This window comes from Ambystoma mexicanum, chromosome 12 (genome assembly GCF_040938575.1).
Source record: "Ambystoma mexicanum isolate Mex_15411 chromosome 12, UKY_AmexF1_1, whole genome shotgun sequence".
Taxonomy (NCBI): Eukaryota; Metazoa; Chordata; class Amphibia; order Caudata; family Ambystomatidae; genus Ambystoma; species Ambystoma mexicanum.
The window spans coordinates 693,207,138-693,230,721 of NC_090936.1; the positions used below are offsets into that span (position 1 = coordinate 693,207,138).

The 23,584-nt window shown below is 49.9% G+C and overlaps 1 protein-coding gene across 1 annotated transcript in view; it reads right to left on the minus strand.

Moving 5' to 3' along the window:
• The window catches only part of LOC138514007 (L-threonine ammonia-lyase-like), a 416,242-nt gene that overhangs the window by 16,391 nt on the left and 376,267 nt on the right, over nt 1-23,584 (minus strand). The window contains exon 5 of the mRNA XM_069629234.1: nt 13,664-13,809. Coding sequence (XP_069485335.1) covers nt 13,664-13,809 — 146 coding nt within the window. The remainder of the gene's footprint in view (nt 1-13,663; nt 13,810-23,584) is intronic.

Here is a 23,584-nt window from a genome sequence, read left to right on the forward strand (position 1 = left end):
GAAATGCAAGGGGAGGGGCAGCCAAGCGGCGCCCCCACCCGCGGCGTTGCCAAGGAAACACAAACACATATGGGGAAAGGTGTGAAGAAAAAGCAACAGGGGGGCAGGAGGAAGTCCGGCCCCCCAGAAGTACAACAAAGGGCCAGGGGGGTATAAGTACCCCAACGAAAAACAGGTTAGGCACAACCAGGTAAGGAGCTCACCTCATTCGGGTAAGCTCCCAGGACCTGGAAAAGGGGGAGAAGGAAACGTTTTGCCACGCAACCCACCCAGCGAAAAGGCAAGGAGAAGAGAAAGAACAAGGAACAGGAACGCCGAGTACTTTCTTCGGTACACGGTTGAAGAAAGTCGTAGGCAGCGGCACCTGTCCAGGAACGGATGCCCCAGGGTAACTAAGACTAGCCAAGGAGAAGGCTGGGCATCTACACACCCTGGACACGAAGTGCCCAAAAGCGAGTTGGTGTTATTGTTGGTTGTTATGATTATTGCTTGGTGTTATTTTCTGTAGAAAATAAACAAGCCTACGGCCTATAATTTTTCCACGAACAAAAACCCTGTCTGTATTATTATTTCTTTATCCTGGGTACTAGGGTCTAGGAATTAGAGCGAAGGGGAGCCCACACTATTCAGCCTATGAAGTTCCCTGTCTTGTTCTACGAACTGCCAAGGGGGTGATTCAGGGGGCCTGGGGAGGACGATGATCTGGGGGCGGTTTGGAGAGAATCCCTTGGTGGCCATCACACGGCACGGGATAATCACTTAGTGAACCTGCAGGGTAACCAGGCCCATGTTTATCTTTCCCAGGCCTACCACAGGCCCAAACCAAACCCCAACCCCTAACCCCACACGTAGGGATGAATGGCCAGAACCATCCTAACCCAGCTCGTACATAGAGAAAGCCCTGAAAGCAGAATCAACCCCCACAACAGACGCTACGAGTTTCTTTAAACAAGCCTGCAATTCCAGCACGAGAAGAGTGGTATTTTCCTTTAATGGAAAAAGGATTAATTCCTGAAAAACAATAGTGTGTGTATCGATACAATTTCAGTCATACACAAACCAGCAAAAGTGTAATTTCACAAAATACAAGTGCCCCATGCTGAACCCAGCACTTCTACGGATACAATATTGCAACTTCATGACTCATGGAATACAGCAAAAACAAAGCAGGAGAACAAAACAGGCAACCCCATTTGTTCCATGCCAGAAGTAAATCTCGTGCTTGGGGCCCAATATGTCTAGCTTACAGAGTGAGCAATGTGCAATCAAGAATGAAGTATTTAAAGGGGTTACCCAGGGCCTTTCCAACATCTGATGCACACGCTCCGCAGAGAGGGTCAGCAAGGAGACACTCCAATCCAAAATGGCAGAGAGGCTAGTTATAGGCCTGATCTAGCCCCATAAGCCGAAAGCAGCCCCAGCTGCACTTAAGCAAGGTGTCAAATCCCGGCCCTTCCTTAATCACACAACACAGAATTACACACACACCCTCACTACTAGCCCAACCATAGGGGTAGGGAGAACACAGTATAAAAGCCCACAAACATAGTTGGTTAGTATGGGTTACAGGAGTTTACATTCGGTGAAGGCCTGAGATTGGAGTGTGTTGGGGATGGTGGTGGCTGTAGAGACCGAGGTGGCTGGAAAAGTGGTAGCAGGCGGCAACAGCAAAAGTGAAAAAGTTGGTGAGGGAAGGGAAAGATGGGTAGAAAGCGCAATTAAGAGCTGAAAGTGGAGCCAAGACTGGTGTGGATGCAGTGGTGAACACACAAAGAAGTCCAGGCAATTACATCTTTCTTTTAATTCTTTTTTAAGCTATACAAATTAGCTGTACTTACCCTCCAACCGACACAAGATGTCCCTAGTAGGATACAGTGGGCTGCCCCCTTCCGCGCTGCGGGAGGATGTGGCGGCCTCGAGCCGCGGAAAGACGGATCCCAGACGGGAAACCTGGAGCCAGCACTGGAATGGTGCTGAAGTATTGGTAGCTGGGATACGCACACACTGAGGTGAGCACTCGCTGGAGGGACAGCAGGCGCAGGAGGACTCGTCTAGGAGAGTGGACCCAGGCAGAGGGGGCACTCAGTGGTGTTAAGGATGGGGCCAGCAGGAAAGCGGCTCCCCTGCCAGCCCCCCAGTCAAGGAGATATGGGAGAGAAAGGAGTGAGAGCCTAAGGAGTCGTTGGGGAGCTGTGACTGTTGCCTGGTGGGGCTGGAAGACAGCGGGGCACCAGAGGGGCCTTCTGGAGATGGGGGCTAGTCAGCTGTGAGGAGCAGCTGGAGTGTGCGAAGGGACAGGGCGGCAGTGTAGTAACACTGGAGTGAAGAGAGAGGGGACAGCAAAGCGGCCCAGAGTCTCTGACAAGCAAGACATAGTAATGCTTACCTCACCTGGCACACCTCACGTGGGGTAGTAGGACCGGCAGTAAGGGCCAAGCGCAAGGGAGGACAGTGAACAGCCATGAGGAACAAGAAGGGGCCCTCCTGGGAGCCCTGAGTGGAGCCAGCCCAGTAAACAGAGACACCTGGAGGAGGAGGTGGGGCAACCATTAGTGGTATTGAGGAAGGAAGTGGAGAGACCAGTGAGGTGGAAATGTTGGCGAGAAATTCAGGGGAAGGCGAAAAAGGCGTGTGGGTCCCCTGCTGGAGGCCTGAATGGTCTGTAACTTTCTGGAAGGTCAGTATTGTGGCAGAGACCGGGGCCAGAAAGACCATGGTGAAGGGCCAACAAAGAATGGATAAATACATAAAATCCAAACACAAGCAGCCAAGAGCGGAGGGAGAAGGAGCTCCGAAGGAGGGGACGCTGGACGCACTGATGAAGGCAATGCAGGCTACCAGGTACTTGCTGGAAGGGAGCATTAAAGTGGCGGGAGTAAATGTGCCCCTGGTGCGGGCGGACCTCTGCAAGGTGTGCGAGAGAGTAATGGAGGTAGAGCAGAGAGTAAGCTCGTTGGAGGACGATCTGCAGCGGCTCAGGAATCTGGTGGTGGGCATTGTGGGAGCAACTTGGACCTTGGAAGCTAGAGCAGAAGATGCATAGTGTCGCTCCCGGTGGTGCAACATACGCCAGGTGGGCGTACCAGAAAAAGGGGAGTGGCCTTGAGTAGAGTTGTTTGTGAGTGTCTACTCCTGGAGAAACTGCAAGTGAGACATGGAGTCCATGCGCAGCACCCGGATCATCGGGGAGAGGTGTCAGGAAGAGCCCCACAGACTGGAGACTGAGAGCCGCTGAGGTTGGCCGGGGGGGGCATCTGCCAACGTAGAGAAGGGCCTAGGACAGGGGCTGGAAGGATTGGCAGGGCGAGGAGCGGCAATGAGACACCAATGTGATTTTGATGTTTATTTTTCTGCGCAAGGAGGTCCTGGGCCTATGGTTACCTATTCATTGGAGGGGGAGATGGAGGGCATGACTATAAGCTCAGGTAGAAGGGGAGGGGTGGCATGAGGGCAGATGTGCCACCAAGGGATGGCCAAGGAGTGCCACGGCCACCCTTATAAAGAAACACTGCCCCCCCCCGGCCCTCCTGCCTCTTAGGTGTTTGTTTTGTTGTGCCACCCCAAGATTTACAGTGATCTCATCAGGCCACCCTTATGAAATATTTCTGGCGGCGCCACTGCACGAGGGGCATGGGGAGGAGGTTAGAGGAGGAGAGTAGGGAAGGGGGTGGCTGGGGACTCGGGGGGGATAGGGAGGGCAGAGGGGGGAAGTTGTGGGACAAGGGAGTGGGGCTGAGTTTGAGGGTTTCTGTAATGGTTGTCTGGGGCCCTGAGGTTGTGGGGGCAGCCGCGAGGGTAACTGGGAGAACTGAGGTCTAGGTGATGGGGTTGAAATTCATACGGATGGCGCAGGAGGCTCTGGCTGGAGACAGCGTGGAGATGTGGGAAGGTATGCAGGGCAGGTTCTGTATGGGGGGTGATTGCCTGAAGATCGGGGTTGGAATGTTCGGGGGATGGGAAATCAGCTCAAGCATCAATGAGTTGGGGGGTTCCTTAAAAGGCATGGGATCCAAGTAGCTTTGCTTCAAGAAACATGGTCTGTAAAGATCTGTAAACACTCGAGATAACGGGGGGAGATAGTAATAGTAGTGGGGACGTCCTACTCGTCCCATGCAAGGGGGTATTGATTTGGCATCAGGGGTTCCTTTAGAGGTAGAGAAGGTCCTGGTGATGAGGTTGGGAGGAGGTGGTGCCTACAGAGTACTGGAAGGGAGAAGTATTTCTGTGTTGAACTCATATGCGCCGAACATAGATGATAGAAGCTATTTCCTGACTGTGTTGGATTTGGCTGGTGAGTATAGGGAGGGCTTATTTATATGGGGGGGCTTTAATTGTCCGCTGGATCCAGAAATTAGATAGTACAGGGATATTGGGGCTGCAGAAACGATAAGCGATGGCAGCATTGAGAGGGGTCATCGAGGGCTTCGACTTAGTGGAGTTATGGTGGGAGATGCATGGGCAAGAACAGGGATACTCCTATTTTTCGGTGGTACATGGTTCTCACTCTCGTCTCGATTACATTTTTGTGGGAATGGAGGACTTCCACTCATTCAATGGAATGGAATATTTGGGGCGTACCCTATCTGATTATTCCCCCTTGGTAACACAGCTGCGAGGATGGCGGGGCGACCCCGAGCAAGCTTTGGCGCTTATAGTCTGGTTTTACAGGACGCAAGGTTTAAGGGGATACTGCGGGAGGAGATAGGGTGTTTTTTTTAGACTAACAAAGGGTCGGTAGAGACAGCAGAGTCCCTCTGGGAGGCGTCTAAGGCTACAATCAGGAGGGTATGCATTTCTAATGTGACAGGGATTAAGAGGGAACTACAGGAAGCACTGAAAAGACTGAAGGGGAGGTGACTTGCACCCCTCTTGCTACTTTCTGGTCTCTCGCACCCACTCTTGACTGTTTCCGCACCGCCAGCACACTTTGCTGTCTTTCATTAGTTTTGTGCCTCTAGCCCACCTTTTCTGTCATTCTGCTTTGCTTTCTTTTAACACTTTCCAGCTTGTGCTTGCTTTCTTCCCGCTTTCGCTCACCAGGCTCTTCTTTTCACAACCCTCCTGCTCCAGCCACCCGCACGCTACTGAGTTTCTCTCTGTCTCATGAAACTCACCAACAGTAGCACAGCGCCAACGAGCAGTTCAAATGGGCTCGGGTCGAGGTCAGGGTCTCACCATCTGCCCCTCAGATACCCCTGGGACCAGCACACGTCCCAGGGGAACAGGCATTTCCCTGAACACCGCCCGCAGGATAGAGGCTTCCTCGCTCCCTACCCACGCTGCAGCGAGTGTCTCGGCACACAATTCTCCTCCAGGCTTCTCTACCTGCAGCTCTCTGCTCCGTCACTCCTCTGGTCCAGTCAGCACCCCCAGCTCGCTCAATGATTCTGGCAGGAACACCCTTTTTATGCTGCAGGTGAGTCAATTGGAGTCAGGTGTGCACAGTTGGGGAAAAGTGCCTGACCTTGCCTGACTTTATTAGTGGGACAGTTCAAAGGTGTTAGATGGTAAGCCTCACTTTGTATCATTATGTTGTTTTTTATGAGTACTCCTCATTGCTCCCGAGCCTCTCTTCCTCATCCCAGTACTTATTGGAGATGAGGAGGGGAGATGGGGTGTGATTGGAAAAACTCCATTAAGGGTGAGGGACAGTGGGTTGGTGTATAATTGCGGATAGGGGGAATACCATGTTGTGCCCTTGGCTATTCTCCTCCCAATCCCCTGTGACCCTCCACTCAGGTGATCCTACCTCGCGTGTCCACCCGGGCCAGGGACGGGATCCAAGAGCGAAGGCCCTTCCCTGGTCACCTGAATGTAAGATCACGGGGAGTAGGTGGGAGAATACCATCAGGTTTCTCACAGATGGTAGTCATGTCCAGGATTAATAAGCTGCTGAGCTCTAATTTCGAGTGTGACCCGAAGGTATGTTTATGTGGTATAATGCCAGGGGGGACATGACAGAAATCAGGGAATCAGATGGCCTAGTTTATGCTGACCCTAGCCAAGCAGCGGATAGCCATTGCCTGGAAGAAGCCCCAGGGCCCCTCTGTAGCGCATTGGATGAAGGATGTCCGTAGGTGGGGGATGGCAGAGTTAGAAATCTTGCAGAAAGTCAGGGACCCCGAGCAGGAGGAATGGGTGATGGTGGACTGGAGCCAGATGCTGAATTGAGTTGTGCTCCTCGGCAGATTTGAACCCCTGATGAAGGGAGGGGATTAGAAGGTGAATGACACTGAGGTTGGGTGGGGGATAAGACAGAGGATGGGGGACCTTGCTATTGGGGATAGTAAAGGGCGGTTAGGCCTTGTAGCAGTCCAACAGCTATAATCACCTGTTATGCAGTATGTTTCTGGGTTTTGTACACCTGTGAGGACTCAATGGAATACATGTTTCCGAAGGATGATAAGGTGGGGAGAGAGAGGGTGCTGAAGGGTATAGGGGAGGGGTTGTTACTGTTTGTTATTCATGCAAAAATACCAATAAGAGGGGGCGTGGCTTGGAGCCATGGCAGTCGGACGTGCTCTGTGAGAGCTCCCGGCTGGTGTCACGTCGCCACGGAAAATGCCCGGTGAACACTAGATCTTCTCGACCCACTCTTCAGCGATCGACAGCTGAGATGCTGCGGAACACTTGGGCGGCATGACGGAGCCCTACCGACGCGGATTGCAGAGATCTGCCGCCTGCGACACACCAATAGGGTGCGAGGGACGTGGCAAGATGGCGGCCGCCTCCCCAGCCCGGCACTAAGCCCGGAGCCTAGGGGTTGGGATCGGAGCACCCCGGGTGCGGGATTGGGCCGGCGGAATCCAGCGACTCGGCCATCACATCGCCCCGGAGGCTCGCCGGCTCCCTTCTGGGGCCCGGCTGCGCCCGAGAGTGAATCCGGCTCCGGGGGCCCCTCCCCCGCCTCTCCTGCTCCGGGGATCGGAGATCGGCGGTCTGCTGTTCCACGCCAGCCCCGCACACCAGCCGATCGATCTGGGCCGCGGTGTCTGAACGGGGGCTGGGTGCCCAGGGGGCCTCCTGGTTTCCTCCCTCCTGGATAATTACTTCGGCGGCCCCCGTCTGCCTCCTGTCTCCTGTGGGGGCAGACCAGCAAATTGAGCCGATCCGGAGGACATCCAGCCGCGGCGGGCCGTCTGGGGACCCGGCCTCCAGACCAGCATCCCTGCGGAGCGACCCGGGGGGGCCTCCGGCCTGGACAGAGGCCGCAATTGAACAGACGCCCAGGGGCTGCTACGAGCTCGCTCCTCACCGTGCCCCCCCCCTTGCCTCACTGCCATCGGAAGGAGCCTATTCCTCAACAGCTCCCACCCTTTCCACCTCAACTTCGGCCACAACGCCTCAACTTCAGCTACATAGCCGCCTGGATCTGCCCGCTTCAGTGTGGACGGGGCCCATTCACCTCGGGGCCACGGAGGTCCCATCACCCAGCATACCTCCCAGGGGGGGCTCATCTCCGGAAGTAAGGTAAACCTGGCAACTAACGACCCCGGGGTCTCCCCACGCTTCCTACCCTGCAGGTTGAGCCCGCGCCGGGGCTCCCATCAGCTTCTTCTTCACTCTCCTGAGCCCCTGGACTTCCTTTCGCCACACGCTTCTAGCACACCTCCAGAGAGGGGAGGTAGCCTCCCTAAAGCACTGCTACAAGGTAAGGCGGCACCTGCCGCATCTCGCCCTAACTGGACGCTCTGCTGCCCCCCGGGCCTGGCTGGTGGCCCCTCCGCCCCCGTCATAGCTGCAGGGGCGTCCCCGGGTTGCCATGTCCAAATCGGGCAAAGCCGCCAAACAGACTGATATTTCTACTCTATTAACAATGCCTCCTGCGGGGGAAAAAAGCAAGAGGGGTGAGCGCATGGACGCGGGGATGGGGAACGGCCTCCCCAATGACCAAGTATCACAGGCGGTCACGAAAGCAGACCTCCATGAGCTTCTATCGGCCCTCACCAGGGAATTCCAGAAGGGCACTGAAGAGGTCAAGACCCAAATTACCCGGTTAGACAAGAGAGTGGGGGAGGTGGAGGCCAGAACCGAGGAGATTGAGTCTACATTATGTGAGCAGAACTTTGAGATCGGAGAGGGGGCGGACAGGATCAGGGCCCTGGAGTGCAGGTGCGAGGCGCTTGAGGCCAGACAAGAGGACGCTGAAAACCGCTCGAGGCGGAATAACATTAGAATCCGGGGAATCCCAGCTGCAGTCTCAGAGAAGGAGCTCCCATCCTACGTCTCCGACCTTCTCCGCCACATTATCACCCTCCCAGACAACTCTCCCCTGGAGCTGGACAGAGTACACAGGGCTAGGCCCAGGCAGAGGTCCAATGGGGCGGCCGATGTCCTGGTCAGGATTCATTTCTATAAACTCAAAGAGGAGATCATGCAGGAAGCCAGGGCCATGGGCCAGATCCACTTCCGGGACTCGGAGATCGCCCTGTTCCAAGACTTAGCTGCTTCCACCCTAGCCAAACGAAGAGCTCTCAAACCTATGGCCGACTGGCTACGAGAGCGCAAGATCCCCTACCGCTGGAGCTTCCCTTCAGGCCTCTCCTTCACTTGGGAGGGAAAGACTCAGCAAATTCCATCCCCACGGGAGGCTGCAGTGTTTATGAATCCGGACCTGGAGGGGGAGGTCCCAGGGGGCCCGGCCCGCTCCCCCGAGGGGGCCGAGGGGGGGGCTTCTTGCTCCTGGTCCCGGGTGGTTGGCCGACGCAGGATGCGCGGCCCTCCTGTTAGGGGGAATAAAACCAATACCAACTGAGAGGCCGATCTCCCCAGCTCCATGCTGGTCCTCTTCAGAGCCTGTCAACACACACTGGCCCGCCTTCTTGGGGGCCAGAGGGCTACCCTAAATACTCACATTTATCTGGCCTACTCGGGTCGCCGCCGACCTACCCTTTGTCCTCACAGCCGGGTGGGCCAGAGCTGCCGGCGGAGTGTTCTCTCGATTTGCAAGATCTTCACCACTACAGCATGAGACCCCGTGGTCTCCGACACAAATGGCGTCCGTGACCCAGCCGACAGCCCTGTTGGTAGAAGGCTGGTCTGGATACCTTTACATGTTAACTGTTTTAAGTTATGTTTTAGTTCATGTTGTTGGTTCTCCTTGGTCGGGGGGAAAATGAGATTCGGAGCTTGGGCTCGGGCGGGAGGTGACGTGGAAACGAAGGTCAAAATACAAGTAATCGGAGTGCCCTCCTCCCTGCACGGCGGCTCCAAGGCAGTGGCGGAGGGTCCACTCAGTGCTGAGGAGGCCCCAGCTCCACAATCCAAAAGATGCCACATAAATCCGCTATCAATCCTACCTAATAATGTCTCAGCCGGATAAGGAACTCTCAATGCTGACCTGGAATGTCCAGGGTCTGAACTCCCCCCGGAAAAGAAAGTCTGTGGAGCACAGGCTTGCTCAACTGGCACCTGATATTATTTGCCTACAGGAGACACATCTCCTCAGGAGCGACGAACGTCGCATTGCCTTCCACCGATACAACAGAAGCTTCTTCGCTTCAGCGGATCTCAAAAAGAGGGGGGTGGCCATCCTGCTAAATCGGGACTTACCTTTGACCAATATCACCACCAAACGGGACCCCGAGGGCCGTTATCTCCTGCTAAAAGGCCTCTTGGTAGAACTACCCATCACCATCGTCGCCATATATTGCCCAAACACCGGGCAAAGCAAATTCCTGCGGAATCTCCTACCAACTCTGTCTGCCTTCAGAGAGGGTCAATTATTCATAGGGGGTGACTTCAATTTGACTCCCGACCCAAATCTTGACAAATCGCTCCCCCCATCGAATGATGATTTCAGCAAAGCCCTGGCCATGGCAGAATTCTTAAGGGAAACCGACACCATAGATGTATGGAGATTGGCCAACATGGGAAAGAGGGACTACACTTTCTTCTCCCACGTGCACCTGGGATACTCACGGATCGATCTCCTTCTAATCTCAAGTAACCTCATTCCCTGCGTCGAAGCCATCCAAATCGGGCTCAGAGCCCTCTCAGATCATTCTCCAGTCACATTGAACCTAAGGGTATCCTGCCTCCCGGAGCCACCCCAGAGGCAATGGAAACTCCAAGAGCACATCCTCTCAGACATCGCAACCAGAACTGAAATTGCGGAAGCCCTTAAGAATTATTTCAGGGAAAACACCACCAAAGACTCATCGCTGGCTATGATCTGGGACGCCATGAAACCTGTCATCAGGGGCACGGTGAACGACTGCACAGCCCGACTCAGACGTCTGGACAAAGTACAACAAGACGCACTCGAAGCAGAGGTGGCAGAAGCGGAAAACACCCTTAAACGAGGCCCGAACAGGAAAGCTAGCTGCATCCGCCAAAGGGCGAAACGTTCCCTAGAAATGCACCTGGCCGACAAAGCTGTCAGAGCGCTAACTTACACAAAACAGTTTTATTATGTGCACAGCAACAAAGCAAACCGGCTCCTGGCTCACAAATTAAAAAAGCTACAAACAAGAAACCTCATCCACAGCCTCGCTGATGAACAAGGGACTCTTCGCTACTCCATCAAAGAGAAAATGGGAATCATGGCTTCTCATCATAGATCGATTATGTCAGGTGCTCCCACCTCCGAAGTAGCACAAGCCAAATACCTAGCTGAAGTACAACCTCCCCTCCCAGGCCCGCAATTTGAGGCCCTGGAATCCCCCTTTTCGGCAGAAGAAGTCAGTGAAACCATAACCAAACTGAAAAACTCAACCCCCGGCCCAGACGGGCTCACTGCCCAATTCTATAAAAAATTTGCATACATCCTAGCCCCCCACCTGGCTACCCTATTTAACTCATTTCTATCCTCAGGCACGACCACTCCTTCCATGGAAGAATCAATCACTGTGCTACTGCCGAACCCTGGAAAGGACCGGAGCCAGTGCACCTCATATAGACCAATCACCCTCCTGAATTATGACGCAAAAATCTTCACTAAAACCTTAGCGAACAGACTGGCCCCACTGCTCCCGTCTATCATCCACCCGGACCAGACGGGATTTATACCCGGCCGTTGCACCCACGATAATATAAGAAGAACCATCAATGTCATTGAATCAGCCAATAGGAGGGGGCAGGCAGCGATGGTATTATCCTTGGACGCACATAAAGCTTTCGATATGGTTGACTGGGGCTACATCCGAAATTCACTCGTTCATTTCGGCTTCGGCCCAAACTTTATAAAATGGACACTAGCTAATTACCAACACCCCTCCACCAGCCTCAGAATGAACGGAGTCAGATCCGACACGATCAAAATCTTAAGGGGCACTAGACAGGGCTGCCCCCTCTCCCCCCTGGTATTCGCCCTCTCCATGGAGCCAATTGCGACCAGAGTTCGCCGCAATGTAAAGATCCAAGGGCTGTCAATCAAGGCCCAAACATATAAAATCGCCCTTTACGCCGACGACGTCCTTCTCACCTTAGTCAAACCAGAGGAATCCATGAAGGCCTTATGGAAAGAACTGCTAGAATTCGGGGACGCCTCAGGCTTTAAGGTCAACCTTACCAAATCTACAGCATTGAGCATCAACCTACCTAGCCAGCTAGTAGCAGACCTGGAGGAAAAATACCAGATCCCCTGGGCCAAGAGGAACCTCCCATACCTGGGGGTCCAGCTCCCCAGCGCTCCCAGCAGACTATACAAAGCCAACTTCCCGGCATTCCTGAGAGAACTCAGAGCTGATATCAGACGATGGCAAAAGCAGGAGATCTCATGGTTCGGAAGAATCACGGCCCTGAAAATGAACCTCATCCCCAGACTCCTTTATCAGTGCGCTGCCATACCCACCATGATCCCGAAACAGGAGATCCAGAAGCTACAAAAACATGTCATGAGCTATATCTGGGAGGGGAAACAGCCACGCATTCCGCGAAGGATCATGCTCCGGGGCCGTGAGACGGGAGGCCTGGGAGCGCCCGATGTGGCAAGATATGTGCTGGCTGCTCAGCTCTCGTCAGCGTTCGCCTGGCTCCCTGCCACCTCCAAGCCCCGCTGGCTGGAGCTGGAGGAGGCCTGGAGCTCATGCCCAATAACCTCGCTGCCACACCTAAAGGAACCCAGTGCAATCGGGGACATGGGTCCTCTAACGGCGACTGTAAATACTGTAAGAAGCTGGAAGGCAGCAGCGCGACTCTGGAATCTCCGCAGCACGACGGGCCCCCTCACCCCAGTCTGGGGTAACTCAGATTTCACCCCGGGCTGTAACCCCAAGAACTTTGGGAGATGGAAGAATGGAGGGCTGGAGAGACTGCAAGATTTTTATGAGGAGGGAAACCCCCTAGACTTCGAGGCCTGCAAGGAAAAATTTGATGTGCCAGAGAGCGAGAGATTTAGATACACTCAGCTCCGCCACTGGCTCTCGAACAGGGAGGTGAAACGCCATGGAAGCAGAGCCCTTACCGCCCTGGAACTCACCCTCACCGGTCCCCCGCCAAAGGGCGGAATCTCCACCCTCTATAAGCTCTTGGACAGAACCGACCCATCACGCAAAGAGCCATATATGCTAAAGTGGGAAAACGACATAGGGAGACCTATCGAGGTGGAGGAGTGGAACCACATCTGGGCTAGAGCGAACAGGAGTTCGAAATGCGTTACCAACAAGGAAGGTGCATTTAAGGTATGCTTCAGATGGTATCGGACCCCAGAGATACTCAATAAATGCAATCCCGCAATTCCCCCGGCCTGCTGGAGAGGGTGCCCAGACAAAGGCACACTCTTTCATCTACTCTGGACATGTCCCAAGGCCACGGAGTTCTGGAAAACAGTGCTGGACCACATCAACAAAATCACAGGCCTCACCATCCCTTGGGACCCAGGCATCGTCCTACTTGGATCAAGCGGGGCAGACCAATTCCCCCTCTCCGGGCATAGAGCAGAGCTATGCTCCCACCTGCTCACGGCGGCAAAAATCTCCATAGCCAGGCTGTGGAAAAACCCAGAGGGCCCGGCAGTACAAATGTGGTGGACAAAATGTTGGGACATAATTGCAGCCGAAAAAATTACTGCCCTACGACTCGGAAACAGAGATAAATTCTCCCAAACGTGGGCTCCCTTTCTAGACTTTACCCAACAATTTCCAGGTCTAGCACGACAACCCCCTTCCCTACGATGGATGGACAAAACCGACTAAACACAAAAGGGGTCAAGGTCGTGCAGAGGTACAAAGTGGCCTAGGGTCTGGCCTGTCAGCGAACCCAGGAATGTGGCTCTAAGGCCTAAACAATCTAACGCACTGCGAGCTGAAAACGATCAAGGGCCTAAAAGCTCACACAAAGTCCTCTTTTCATCCACGTTTACTCCATCTCGGCCCACCAGGGCTAAACTATTCGCTTGCTTCACCCCAGAATCTCTCCCCTGACCTGTTGTTGTTATGACTGTTGTTCTGTTATGAAGGACATTGTCCTTGTTGATTTAACACTTGCACAACTGAACTCAAGCGCGCGGCGCGCAGCGCTCAGCGCTCTTTATGTACTTGCAAACATCCAATGCAATGTATGTATAAAACCAATAAAAATATATTTGGAAAAAAAAATAAAAAATACCAATAAGAATACTTTTAAAAAATGAAATCTGGATCATGTGGGTTGGCTTTGCAGTTAGCATGATCAAATATCTATAGATTATGAAGCCCGCTGTCTGGCATATAACTTAAATTACCTCCTTCTGGCTCAACACCATATATTTTTGTAGAACTGGATGAATGTTTGACAGCAGACGCTATCCCAGCAAGCAGTCCACCTCCACCACAACAAACAAGAATTACATCAGGTTCAGGAACCTCCTGAAGTATTTCGAATGCTAAACTGAAAAAGAAAATTTGTAGTTAATCTAAAATTAACTTGACTTTTTGTGCAGTTTAAACTTCAGGGTTCAACCTTTTTAGAAATAGGTCAGTCAATAGGCTTTATTTAGGCATGAGCCATACAAGCACACAAATATACATACAATAAAAATCAAAGGAGCATAAGAACGTCACCATAATGCAATTATAGCATACAATTAATAACAGTAAAAACTGTGAGCATCAATAGCTTCATGGATACAACTAGGATAGGGTACTTGTATTTGATCCATCAAAAGGTGCATAACCTTTTCAATGGAAGCAGAAAATTAGATCTATGGTGCAGATACAGAACGCAATAAAGTGCATGTCAATTTTCAATAACTGAGAAGTTAATTTTAGAGTGCAAATGTAAAGAACTATACAATTCCAATAAAATAATACAATCTAGGCTAGCAGCATTGAACATTATAAACATTTGATTAGCAACACAAGATGACATTTTTGATGATGATTTAATGCATGAGATATTCAATGACAACAGTGAATTAGTTCAAAAGTTCAGGTTAAAAAATACATAAAGCAAATAACAATGTTCTATAATAACAGTGTCAAGTCTAAACTGCAAGTGCAAACGACTGTACAATTCCAATATAGAGGGAATTCTAGGCAGGCTGTCATCATGGGGTATGCAAATCAATTAACTCATTAAGAAATGGTTGAATTCAGTAGCGCTCTGAGTAAAAAGTGTTACAGGGTAACATCCAAGATAAAATGCAGACAGAGGAAGGCTGCACTAACTTGTTTGAAGCCTTGTGAGATCAAGAGCAGTGTTGAGGAGCAGAAAGTAGCATATTTAGGATAAGGGAAAATAAAAACTACTGATTCAAAGCAGAAAGGGCAAAGATAAAAACGTATTTCCAAATGCATCTAATGCCCTAGGACACACTCTATATGCGCACCTTCTTTATGGAAGGATTAGGAATCCAAAGTAAGTAACCTCATCTGCACCAATGAATATAAAATGTCATGTAAATGAGTGCTCTTTATTGTTCAGAAGTCTCACTTTCCCTGGGGTGAGCTAAACCAGTTACTGCAATCAAGGAATTTCCATAACAGTTTCATGAGCAAACATCCAGCAACATCTTTCTGAACAGAAACAGCTGAAGTATTATTCCAGATAAACATCCAAGTCATCACAGGCCTTGTGTTATAGTGCTGGTTCAGTTAATTATGGGCTGCATAATAAGAATTGGGCAGCTGATCGCGAGAGCCCTTCACTCATCCGGTGTGGGCGCAGAGGCGGGCTCACCTCAACGGGACTGAAAGACAAGACCCAGCTGGGAAGCACGAACAAAGGGGGCGGGATTAGAGGAGGGTCATCCTGGGACACATTTTTAAGGGGCTCTAATCAAGGGTTAAGATGTGTTATTGCATATGTTCTCCGATGTGCTGAGTAATAAATAAACACATTTTAAAAAATAAAAAAAAGAATTGGGCAGATTCAGAATGCTTTTAAAGAATTGATCTTCTGGCTTCTGAGGGAGTTCAACGTTCTCATACCTCCCAAAGTCCCGAGCTGCAATGGCCTGAGAATTTAGATTTAGACTAGTAAACTAGGTCTTCAAAGATTGTCTACATGAATAACTAGTAAAGTGCAACAGTGCTCCATTAACTAAGACATGGCAGTGGATTTTTGCTGGTTTAAGTTTTCCCCATAGGTTGATGTTGCAATTGCAATATCTCATAACACCTTCTATTAGATCCTTTATTTGGCCACATTAATGGAAAGGGCTTTTGTGTTATAAAAACAGCATACTTATCTGAAAGTTGCTGGAGTAGAGCTGGGGTTCTTGCAAAAGGAATGTCATATCCATAGCTGAACAGTAAAGCACCCCTCTGACAGATGAAACATCTAATCCTTGCCTTACCAGCTCAGTTTGTAAGAAGTGGTATATATTTTTAAAAAGTAGGGAGTCAGCACAGAGCCTAGCCAAACGAAGCCCTCTTCAAAGTAAAGCTATTTGTACACTCCCCAACAAGGTCAAATCTGACTCTAGCTTGCATGTCCGGATGAAGAAATATTAAAATATTCAGGGGCAGCAAAAGCATACTGAGCTCCTCCGGGGACCTCCATGGCTCAGCCTATTGACCATATCAAAGTTCAAGATTGGGTCCATGAAAGCCAAGTTAGCAGGTGATGACTTATGTAGTGACAAGGTGAGAAATTGAATGCTAGTATTTTGCCGACATCCTATTGCCCCCTTCTTGTAAAAAGGGACACTCCGCGTATAAAGGCACTTGAGGGGATTAAACCCATGAATACATAACATAAAATACTCTTGTCAGTATGGGAGCCAAGAGAATAGCATTTGCCCATAGGCTTTAATGAGATGCTTATAATAACAATATGTTGACTGCTTATATTAAGGAGAGCTCGAAGAATTCCTCCACATATTCAGAACCACTGCCGTGAACATCCCAAAAAAGATTAGTACAGCGTGTTTGTGTAGATCTCCATAAAGTTCTATTTTAGGAATAGGAATATGTTGGACTGTATTCATAAAAGTCAGCAACAAAACCAAGCACATGCCAACAACAGTATGTATTCATATAACATGGCTTGCTTGGTAATTATTTGATGTTCCAACTCGAGAACATATAGAAAATTAAATCACACAAAATGCAATTAAATAATTTTAAAATTCAACAGGTAGAAAGAAATGATGTGCCAATCCTTAAACCTTTTGTTTTTCCTTGGAAATGAAGGAAATTCCTATAGGATACACCGGTCTCCCCAAATCCCCAATTCTGCATAAAAGAAACTAAGTTTAAAGATTCACTTTCAGTGTCTTATCACTTCACTGTAGCTGTTAGTTACTCTGGTACAAATTTGCTAGTGTGAGAAACCTAAAGGGATTCACACTCTTTCTCCCCCTGGATCCTCTGCTCAGGTGACGGCCATCATTGTTGGATCCAGAACCTGGGGGTGGACAAGCAAGACAGGATCCCCTGGGTGGAGGGTCCTTGGGATTAGGAGTGGCGCACCCACGGGTGAGGCGTGGTATCCCCCTTTTCCTCCAGATGACCCATCTCCCCTTACTCCTCCCACAACCTCTTTAGGTTGCGGTAAAACATTGTCCTTCATTTTCCCACATGTAACATCTACTGGTACAGAGACACAGTATTCCTCCATGTACACATTATCACACTCTCCCTCAGCCTTTATGGGATGTTACCAGTCCTATCCCGTTCCCCCTCCCTTTTTCCAACACATAGTGAGACAAGGAAGAGGCGACCGCGAGCAATGAAGATTACCCATAGGAACAACACAGAGATGCAAAAAGATCCCTACTACATACCACCATTAGGCAGTCCCATTAATAGAGTCAGGCGAGGTCAGCCTGGACCAGAGAAGCCAAGGAGCAAAGGGGGGCAGGAGCTGAAGGCTGGAGGAGAATGGCGTGTGGATACGCTGGCCTGGGGGCTGCAGTGTTGTGAGGGAGCCGTTTATCCAAGGAGCTGGAGTAAGGCTGCATGCATCCTGCTAGCGGTGTTCAGTGGAGTGCTAGTTCCCTTGGGACCTGTGCTGGCCCCAAGGGTATCCGATGGGCAGGTGGTGAGACCCTGACCTCAACCCCACGTATCCTGGAGGGACCGCATGTCGACGCAACACTGCCTGGTGAGTTTCGTGAAAGTTAGTGAGAGAGAAACTTAGGAGCTTGCGTGTGACTGCAGCCGAGCGGAAGGCACTGAAGTAAAGTGGCATGGAGCAAAAGGCAAGTGACAGATTGTGAAAAGGCATAAAGCAATAAAGTGACCAGAAAGAGTTTAAAGTGGCACGAAAGAAAGCCGAGAGCAAGAGAGAGAGAGAAAACAAACGCAAAGTCAGAAATTAAGCATGAAGGAAAATGCGCTGGGGGCACTGAAATAAGAGGAAAGTGAACTGTGAGAAATATAAGAGAAAGAAGGGTGTGAGTGACCCAAAGCAGGAAAGAGGGTGCAAATGACCCAACAGGTTTGAAAAGGGGAATTAAATTTGAGAGGAAGTGAAAAGAGCCTGAAGGTGAAAACAAGAAAGTGCGAGCAGCACGAGAAAGTGACAAGAAGGTGCAAGGACTAGGACGATACCCAGCTCATTTTCAGGCTACCCTCGGCCTCCTCCTCTCCTTCCCTCATCTCTGACTGTCTGTCTGCTATCCAGGAATGGTGTGCCGCCAATGACCTCTGCCTTAACGCCAGTAAGACTGAGATTCTACTCATCGGCGCACCCACTCCCTCCTTCCCTGCAGCTCTCTGGCCGGCCTCCCTTGGCCCCCTTCCTGCCCCTACATGCAAGGCTAAAAACCTCGGGGTCATCTTCGACTCCACACTCTCCTTCTCTCCTCATATATCTGATGTCTCTAAGAAATCACACTACCAGCTGCACCTCCTCAGAGGTATTCTTCCCTTCCTCTCCTTCCCCCAGAAGCTCACTGTCTCCCGAGCCCTGGTTCTCTCTAGGCTGGACTACTGTAACAGCCTCTATCTTAATCTCCCTGCCTCCACTCTCCGCCCTCTGCAACTTATCCAGAACAGAACTGCGAGACTTGTCCTTGGCCTCAAGCCCAGGGACCGTATCTCTCCAGGACTGAAATCTCTTCACTGGCTCCCAGTGGCTGCGAGGATTAAGTTCAAAACCCTCTGCATTGTCCACAAGGCCTTCTGGGGCTTGGGGCCTAAATACCTTCAACTCTCTCTTCCTAAATATCTTCCTTCACGAGCCCTTCGCTCATCCATCTCTAACTCCCTCATGGTCAGCCGCTTCTCGAAGCAACGCGCTGGGGGTAGATCTCTCTCCGCAGCAGGGGCCTCCCTCTGGAACAGCCTGCCTGCCTCCCTGAAACTTGAGGAGAACCATCTCCGGTTCCGGAAGCACCTCAAAACCTTCCTCTTCGCTTCTGCCTTCTCTCTCCCTCTCCCCTGCTAAACCTGCTTAACTCCCCACTGAATTCTGTACTTAACCTGCATCTGGGCCACTCTCAGCGACCTCGGTCCAGGGCCCAGCCACTCTCCACTTGCACTGCCCCCCTGGCTCCCCCTGCACTGTGGGACTGTCACTGTATCCCTACAGCCCCCTGCTCAGCACTTGCTCTGCACTTACCTCGCACTTGCCACTAGTTGGCCCTTTTTATTTATTATTATCGTTATTATTTCACTACGCCACTTACCTTGTACTGCACTTTTCCCCCACCTCCTCCCCCTGCACTTTCTCCTTTTCCCCTTACCTCTGCACTTGCGCGATCTGAATGACACCTGGCCTAGTAGGATCGCTTGTCCGTCTTCCCCTTGTTTCCCTCCCTCCCTGCCTCGTCGCGCCTTGAAACACTTGTGTATAGGCGCGTTACAAATACCATATCATATCATATCATATCATAAGAGTGCACAACCAAAGGAACAGAGGCTACCAAAGGAATAGAGGGTAGCAAAGCCATGATAAAGGCAAGAGAAGTGTGCAAGAGGCATGGCAAGACAAAAAGAGGGTGAAAGTGTGCACAATAGAAAATAAGGCATGTAGGAGGCACAGTGAAGTGGAAAAGAACAGAGTGAAAGAGGCACAGAAGAGAGAAGGTGCCAAAAGAAAGGTGCAAAGAGCAAGGAGAAGGGTTGCAGGTCAGAGTGGTTTGCGTTTGGAGGAGCGAAAGTCTCCGATACTACCCCATGTAAGAACTGTACATTAAAGGGTACATCCTGATCAGAAGAACTTTGTTAAAAGACATAAGGGGCTTGAGGAAGGGAACCCTGAGAGTCCCAAGAAGGATTGTCTAAGAAACACAAGGTACATCTTGACCAGAAGAACTTTATTTGTTAATTGACAAAAGGGGCCTAAGCTTGGGGAAGGGAACTCTGAGAGGCCTAACAAGAGTTGTGCAAGAGACATTGTTGAACTGGGTAAAGAGAGGCCTACACTTGGGGAAGGGAACCCTGAGAGGCCTGACCAAATCTGTGTATTCCCTTTGTTTAAAACTGAAAACTGAAGGGGCCCGAGCTTGGGCAAGGGATCCCAAAGAGGCCTAACAGAGGTGAACTTTTTATTTTGTGAAATAGAGAGGCATCGGTTTGGGGGAAGGGAACCCTGAGGGGCCCAACAATGTGTATATTGATGGAATTCAAGCTCGGGCAAGGGAACCCCAAGAAGTAGATAGAGGAACTGTTAATTCTTTTGTTCTGTTGAATTTGGACAAGCTGAAGCTTGGGGAAGGGAATCTGAAGGAACTAAAGACATTGAAAGTATTTGAGAATACTAGAAGGGTCCTGTGGAGAAGGTCTTACGAACAGCCCTTTTTGACTGAACTCATTTTTGTGACATTGGCTAAACTACACCTGGTGAGAAGAACACCTGAACCAACCTTTGTTTCCTATTTTCTGTTGAACTGCTAATTTTCCTTTTTAAGCACTTCCTAACACATTTTTGTAAAGTTTGCGGGCAAGCATAGGTGTAGACGCAGATGGATTACGGTTTTGAACTTTCAGACATCGAAGGCCCTTAGAAACATCAGTTAAGGGAACCATCCCTTAAAAGTCAGGGCCAGATTGGCATTACACCAACTCAGGAACCTTAGTAAATAAAGGTTTTGAAACTAACATCTTTGAGTCTGTGTCTCTCTTGTTATTATGCCTGTCTTACACTGGTCTCTGAGTGAAAAGTGAAGAAGTTTGGGAATTCAGCACCCTTGAATACATATGGCCCATAATAGATCACCAAAGAAATACAATAAAATAATCCTTTAACACAGTTTCCAGGCTAATCGAAAAAAGAATTACTTGCTGTAACTAGTCCTAAATGCAGACAGGTGTTGTGTTTGGAGTTACATCATCCTTCAGATGGATGCAGAGTCACAATGGATAAACAATCTCAAACACTGGAACCATACAAAGCCCACAAGGATTAAGGAGTGGGTAGAGGAACTGGGAAAACTGGTTGCAGTTTAAAGAGTAACAACGATACTACAAGACCAAAAGTGTCTTTCCGGAAATATGGGAAAATGCTCTGGAACTATATGCAGACTGAACGTACCATAAACGTCTAGAAACAACTATTGCTCCCTTCATTAAGTACTGCATCGAGAGTGAAGTTTGCACTCTGGGGTAGGACTCACTGTACAAACCTCAGCACAGATTCATTGGCATGTGTATTGTTAGCTTGTCCAGTTACGCATCTGACCCTTACTAGTTTCTGTACAGCATACCTGCATACCGAAAGATGCCCATTTTGCTGAAGTTGTAGAATCACTTTGAAACCAAAAAAAGTATTTTAAAACACCCTTTAGCTGGAGTAGAGTCGCAAAAACACAGAAGAAAAAGAAATATCAGAATATGCACCAAGTGCCTCAGATAAAAACAGAGTCAACAAATCTGACCATGTTTGGAGTTGTTCTGCTCTTTTCAAATCGTCAAAATTAGGATATTTAGGCAGTAAAACAGCACCCGGTTTAACAGTACTATCCACCTGTGGTGCCATAGTAGCAGTTCAGATACAAGTCCAGAGCAAATTACCATGTCCTCCCTTCTCTTCTGAGGATAGGCAACACCTCCCCAGAGATTTTATGTTTCCAGATGTCCTCAAAACTGGCCTTATATGGCCACTCCTTAAGAAACCCACCCTCGACCTGGAAGACCTATCAACCTTTGCGACGACTATGATCAACACAGCTGCATCTTTTAACCTCTCTTCCTTCCTGTTGCATCGCCAGAGGAGATTGGCGATTTTCTGTGATAGGACCTCGCCTTTGAAATAACTTTCAGATTAACCTCAGCTGTTTGACTTTTATTTATGTATTTATTTTTGTATTGGGTATTTATAATGCACCCATACACAATGTGCTTCGAGGCACAAGACAAGAGGGTGGGGGAACAGGGAGGGCAAAACAAAAACGATATTACTAGGCCTTGTGATATTCAGATCGTGCATGTGCAGCAAAGAGAAGTGCAGGGGAGTGGGGGGAAGTGCCAGTCAGGACAGAAGGGTCTGTGAGAAAAAGCGAGTGCCAGGAGAGGCCAGGTGGACAGAGCCAGAGGAAAGCAGAGAGTCCAGGGGATGGAAGGTTCACAAGCTAAGTGCGAGGTAAGGGGCTGGAAGGGCTACTAGGGTGTATGCCCAGCCAGGTTAGTGCAGGGGGATGGACCCGGAAAGGCAAGTGCATATTGGGGGTAGAGGTGACGGGGGAGACTAAGTGCAGGGGTAAACTGGTTTCGGATGACCTGGTGCCCTGAAAGACTCTGAAGGAACCAGGCAGCTAGTCAAGAGGCAGACACAGAATTTAGCAGGGGAGAGGGAAGGAAGAAGAGAAAAGGAAGGTCTTGAGAAGCTTCCAGAACTTAAGGAGATCCAGCGGAGAGGGGCCTGGATGCCATTCCAGAGGGAGGCACCAGCGGTGGAGACAGATCTACGCCCACACTCTGCTTGGAAAAGAGTCTAATCTGCAGAGAGTTAGAGCTAGACGACCGAAGGGCCATAGCAGGGAGGTATTTAGGGAGAGCGATTTGGATGCAGAAGGGTCTCAGGCCCCACAACGCCTTGTGGATGATGTAGAGGGTCTTGAACTTGATCCTCACAAAAACTGGGAGCCAGTGGATGCAGTCCCTGGGCTTGAGGCCAAGGATAAGTCCCCCAATCAAATTCTTGAATCCAAAATCTTAATTATGAATTACTCATGTCATCTGTGCCCAGATGCAGTGAATGTTTTTTTTATTTTTACCCAGATGGGGTTCTATGCAATACATATATGAATTAATCACATCCAATCAAGACCCAGCAAACTAACAACCAATCACAAGCCTCCTGTTTATCAGCAGTTATAGAGAAGGTAGTTGCTAACCAACTACATATAAAAAAATCGAGCAACTCGATATGCTCCAAGATTACCAATCCAGGTTCTGCCCAAATGCAGTAATGAAATAGTCACCATCCAAGTGGTTGGCCCTGCCCTTCAGATTATTGATAAAGGTGACTTGTATCTGATGGTCCTCGTGGACCTCTCGACTTCGTTTGACAGTCAACCCTCACACACTAGTCACCCTCTCTGCACACAGGATGGGCCTCTCTGGCACTGTCCTGAAATGGTTCAACCCCTTAGAATCTGGCAGACACTAGGCTGTCCACAAGGGCTCTCTTAGGCTTGAACTCTGTCCCTTCACCTGTGGAGTCCCTCAGGATTCCATTATTTCCCCAGTTATATTTCACCTCTTTATCAAATTGCTGGGCTCACTCGTATTTGAACCCAACATTGTGATACACCAGTACACAGATGATACTCAATTGTACCTAAAGATCAAAAGCCCATAAGATATCATTCACCTTTGCTCAAGCCTTACAACCATTTAAATGTGGATAAGTGCCAATTTAAAGCTTAGACCGCCAAGACCGAATGAGTACTCCTAGGCCACTCCTCCAAGCAGGAACTCACTCAAAGGTGGCTGGATGAAATGCACTTAGGCGGGTTCAAACCTTACCCACTCATCAAAATCCATATGCTTTATTGAGGATAGCAATCTATTCTTCGAACCCATTGCAAAAAAAGGCTCAAGCCGCTTGGTATTAGATCCCTCTACTACACAAGGCCAAACACTTCCTCTGACCCAGGCCTTCCAAAAGGTAGTGCCGCGATCATGCATAAAAACACCCTTTTCACAGGGCTCCCAGCAGCTCAACTGGCCCCTATCAAAGTGGCACACCATGCCATGACTGGATTGCCTAATCACTGGCTCTAAGAAATTCGACCAAAACACCCTCACCCTGCAGGTAATCCACTGGCGAC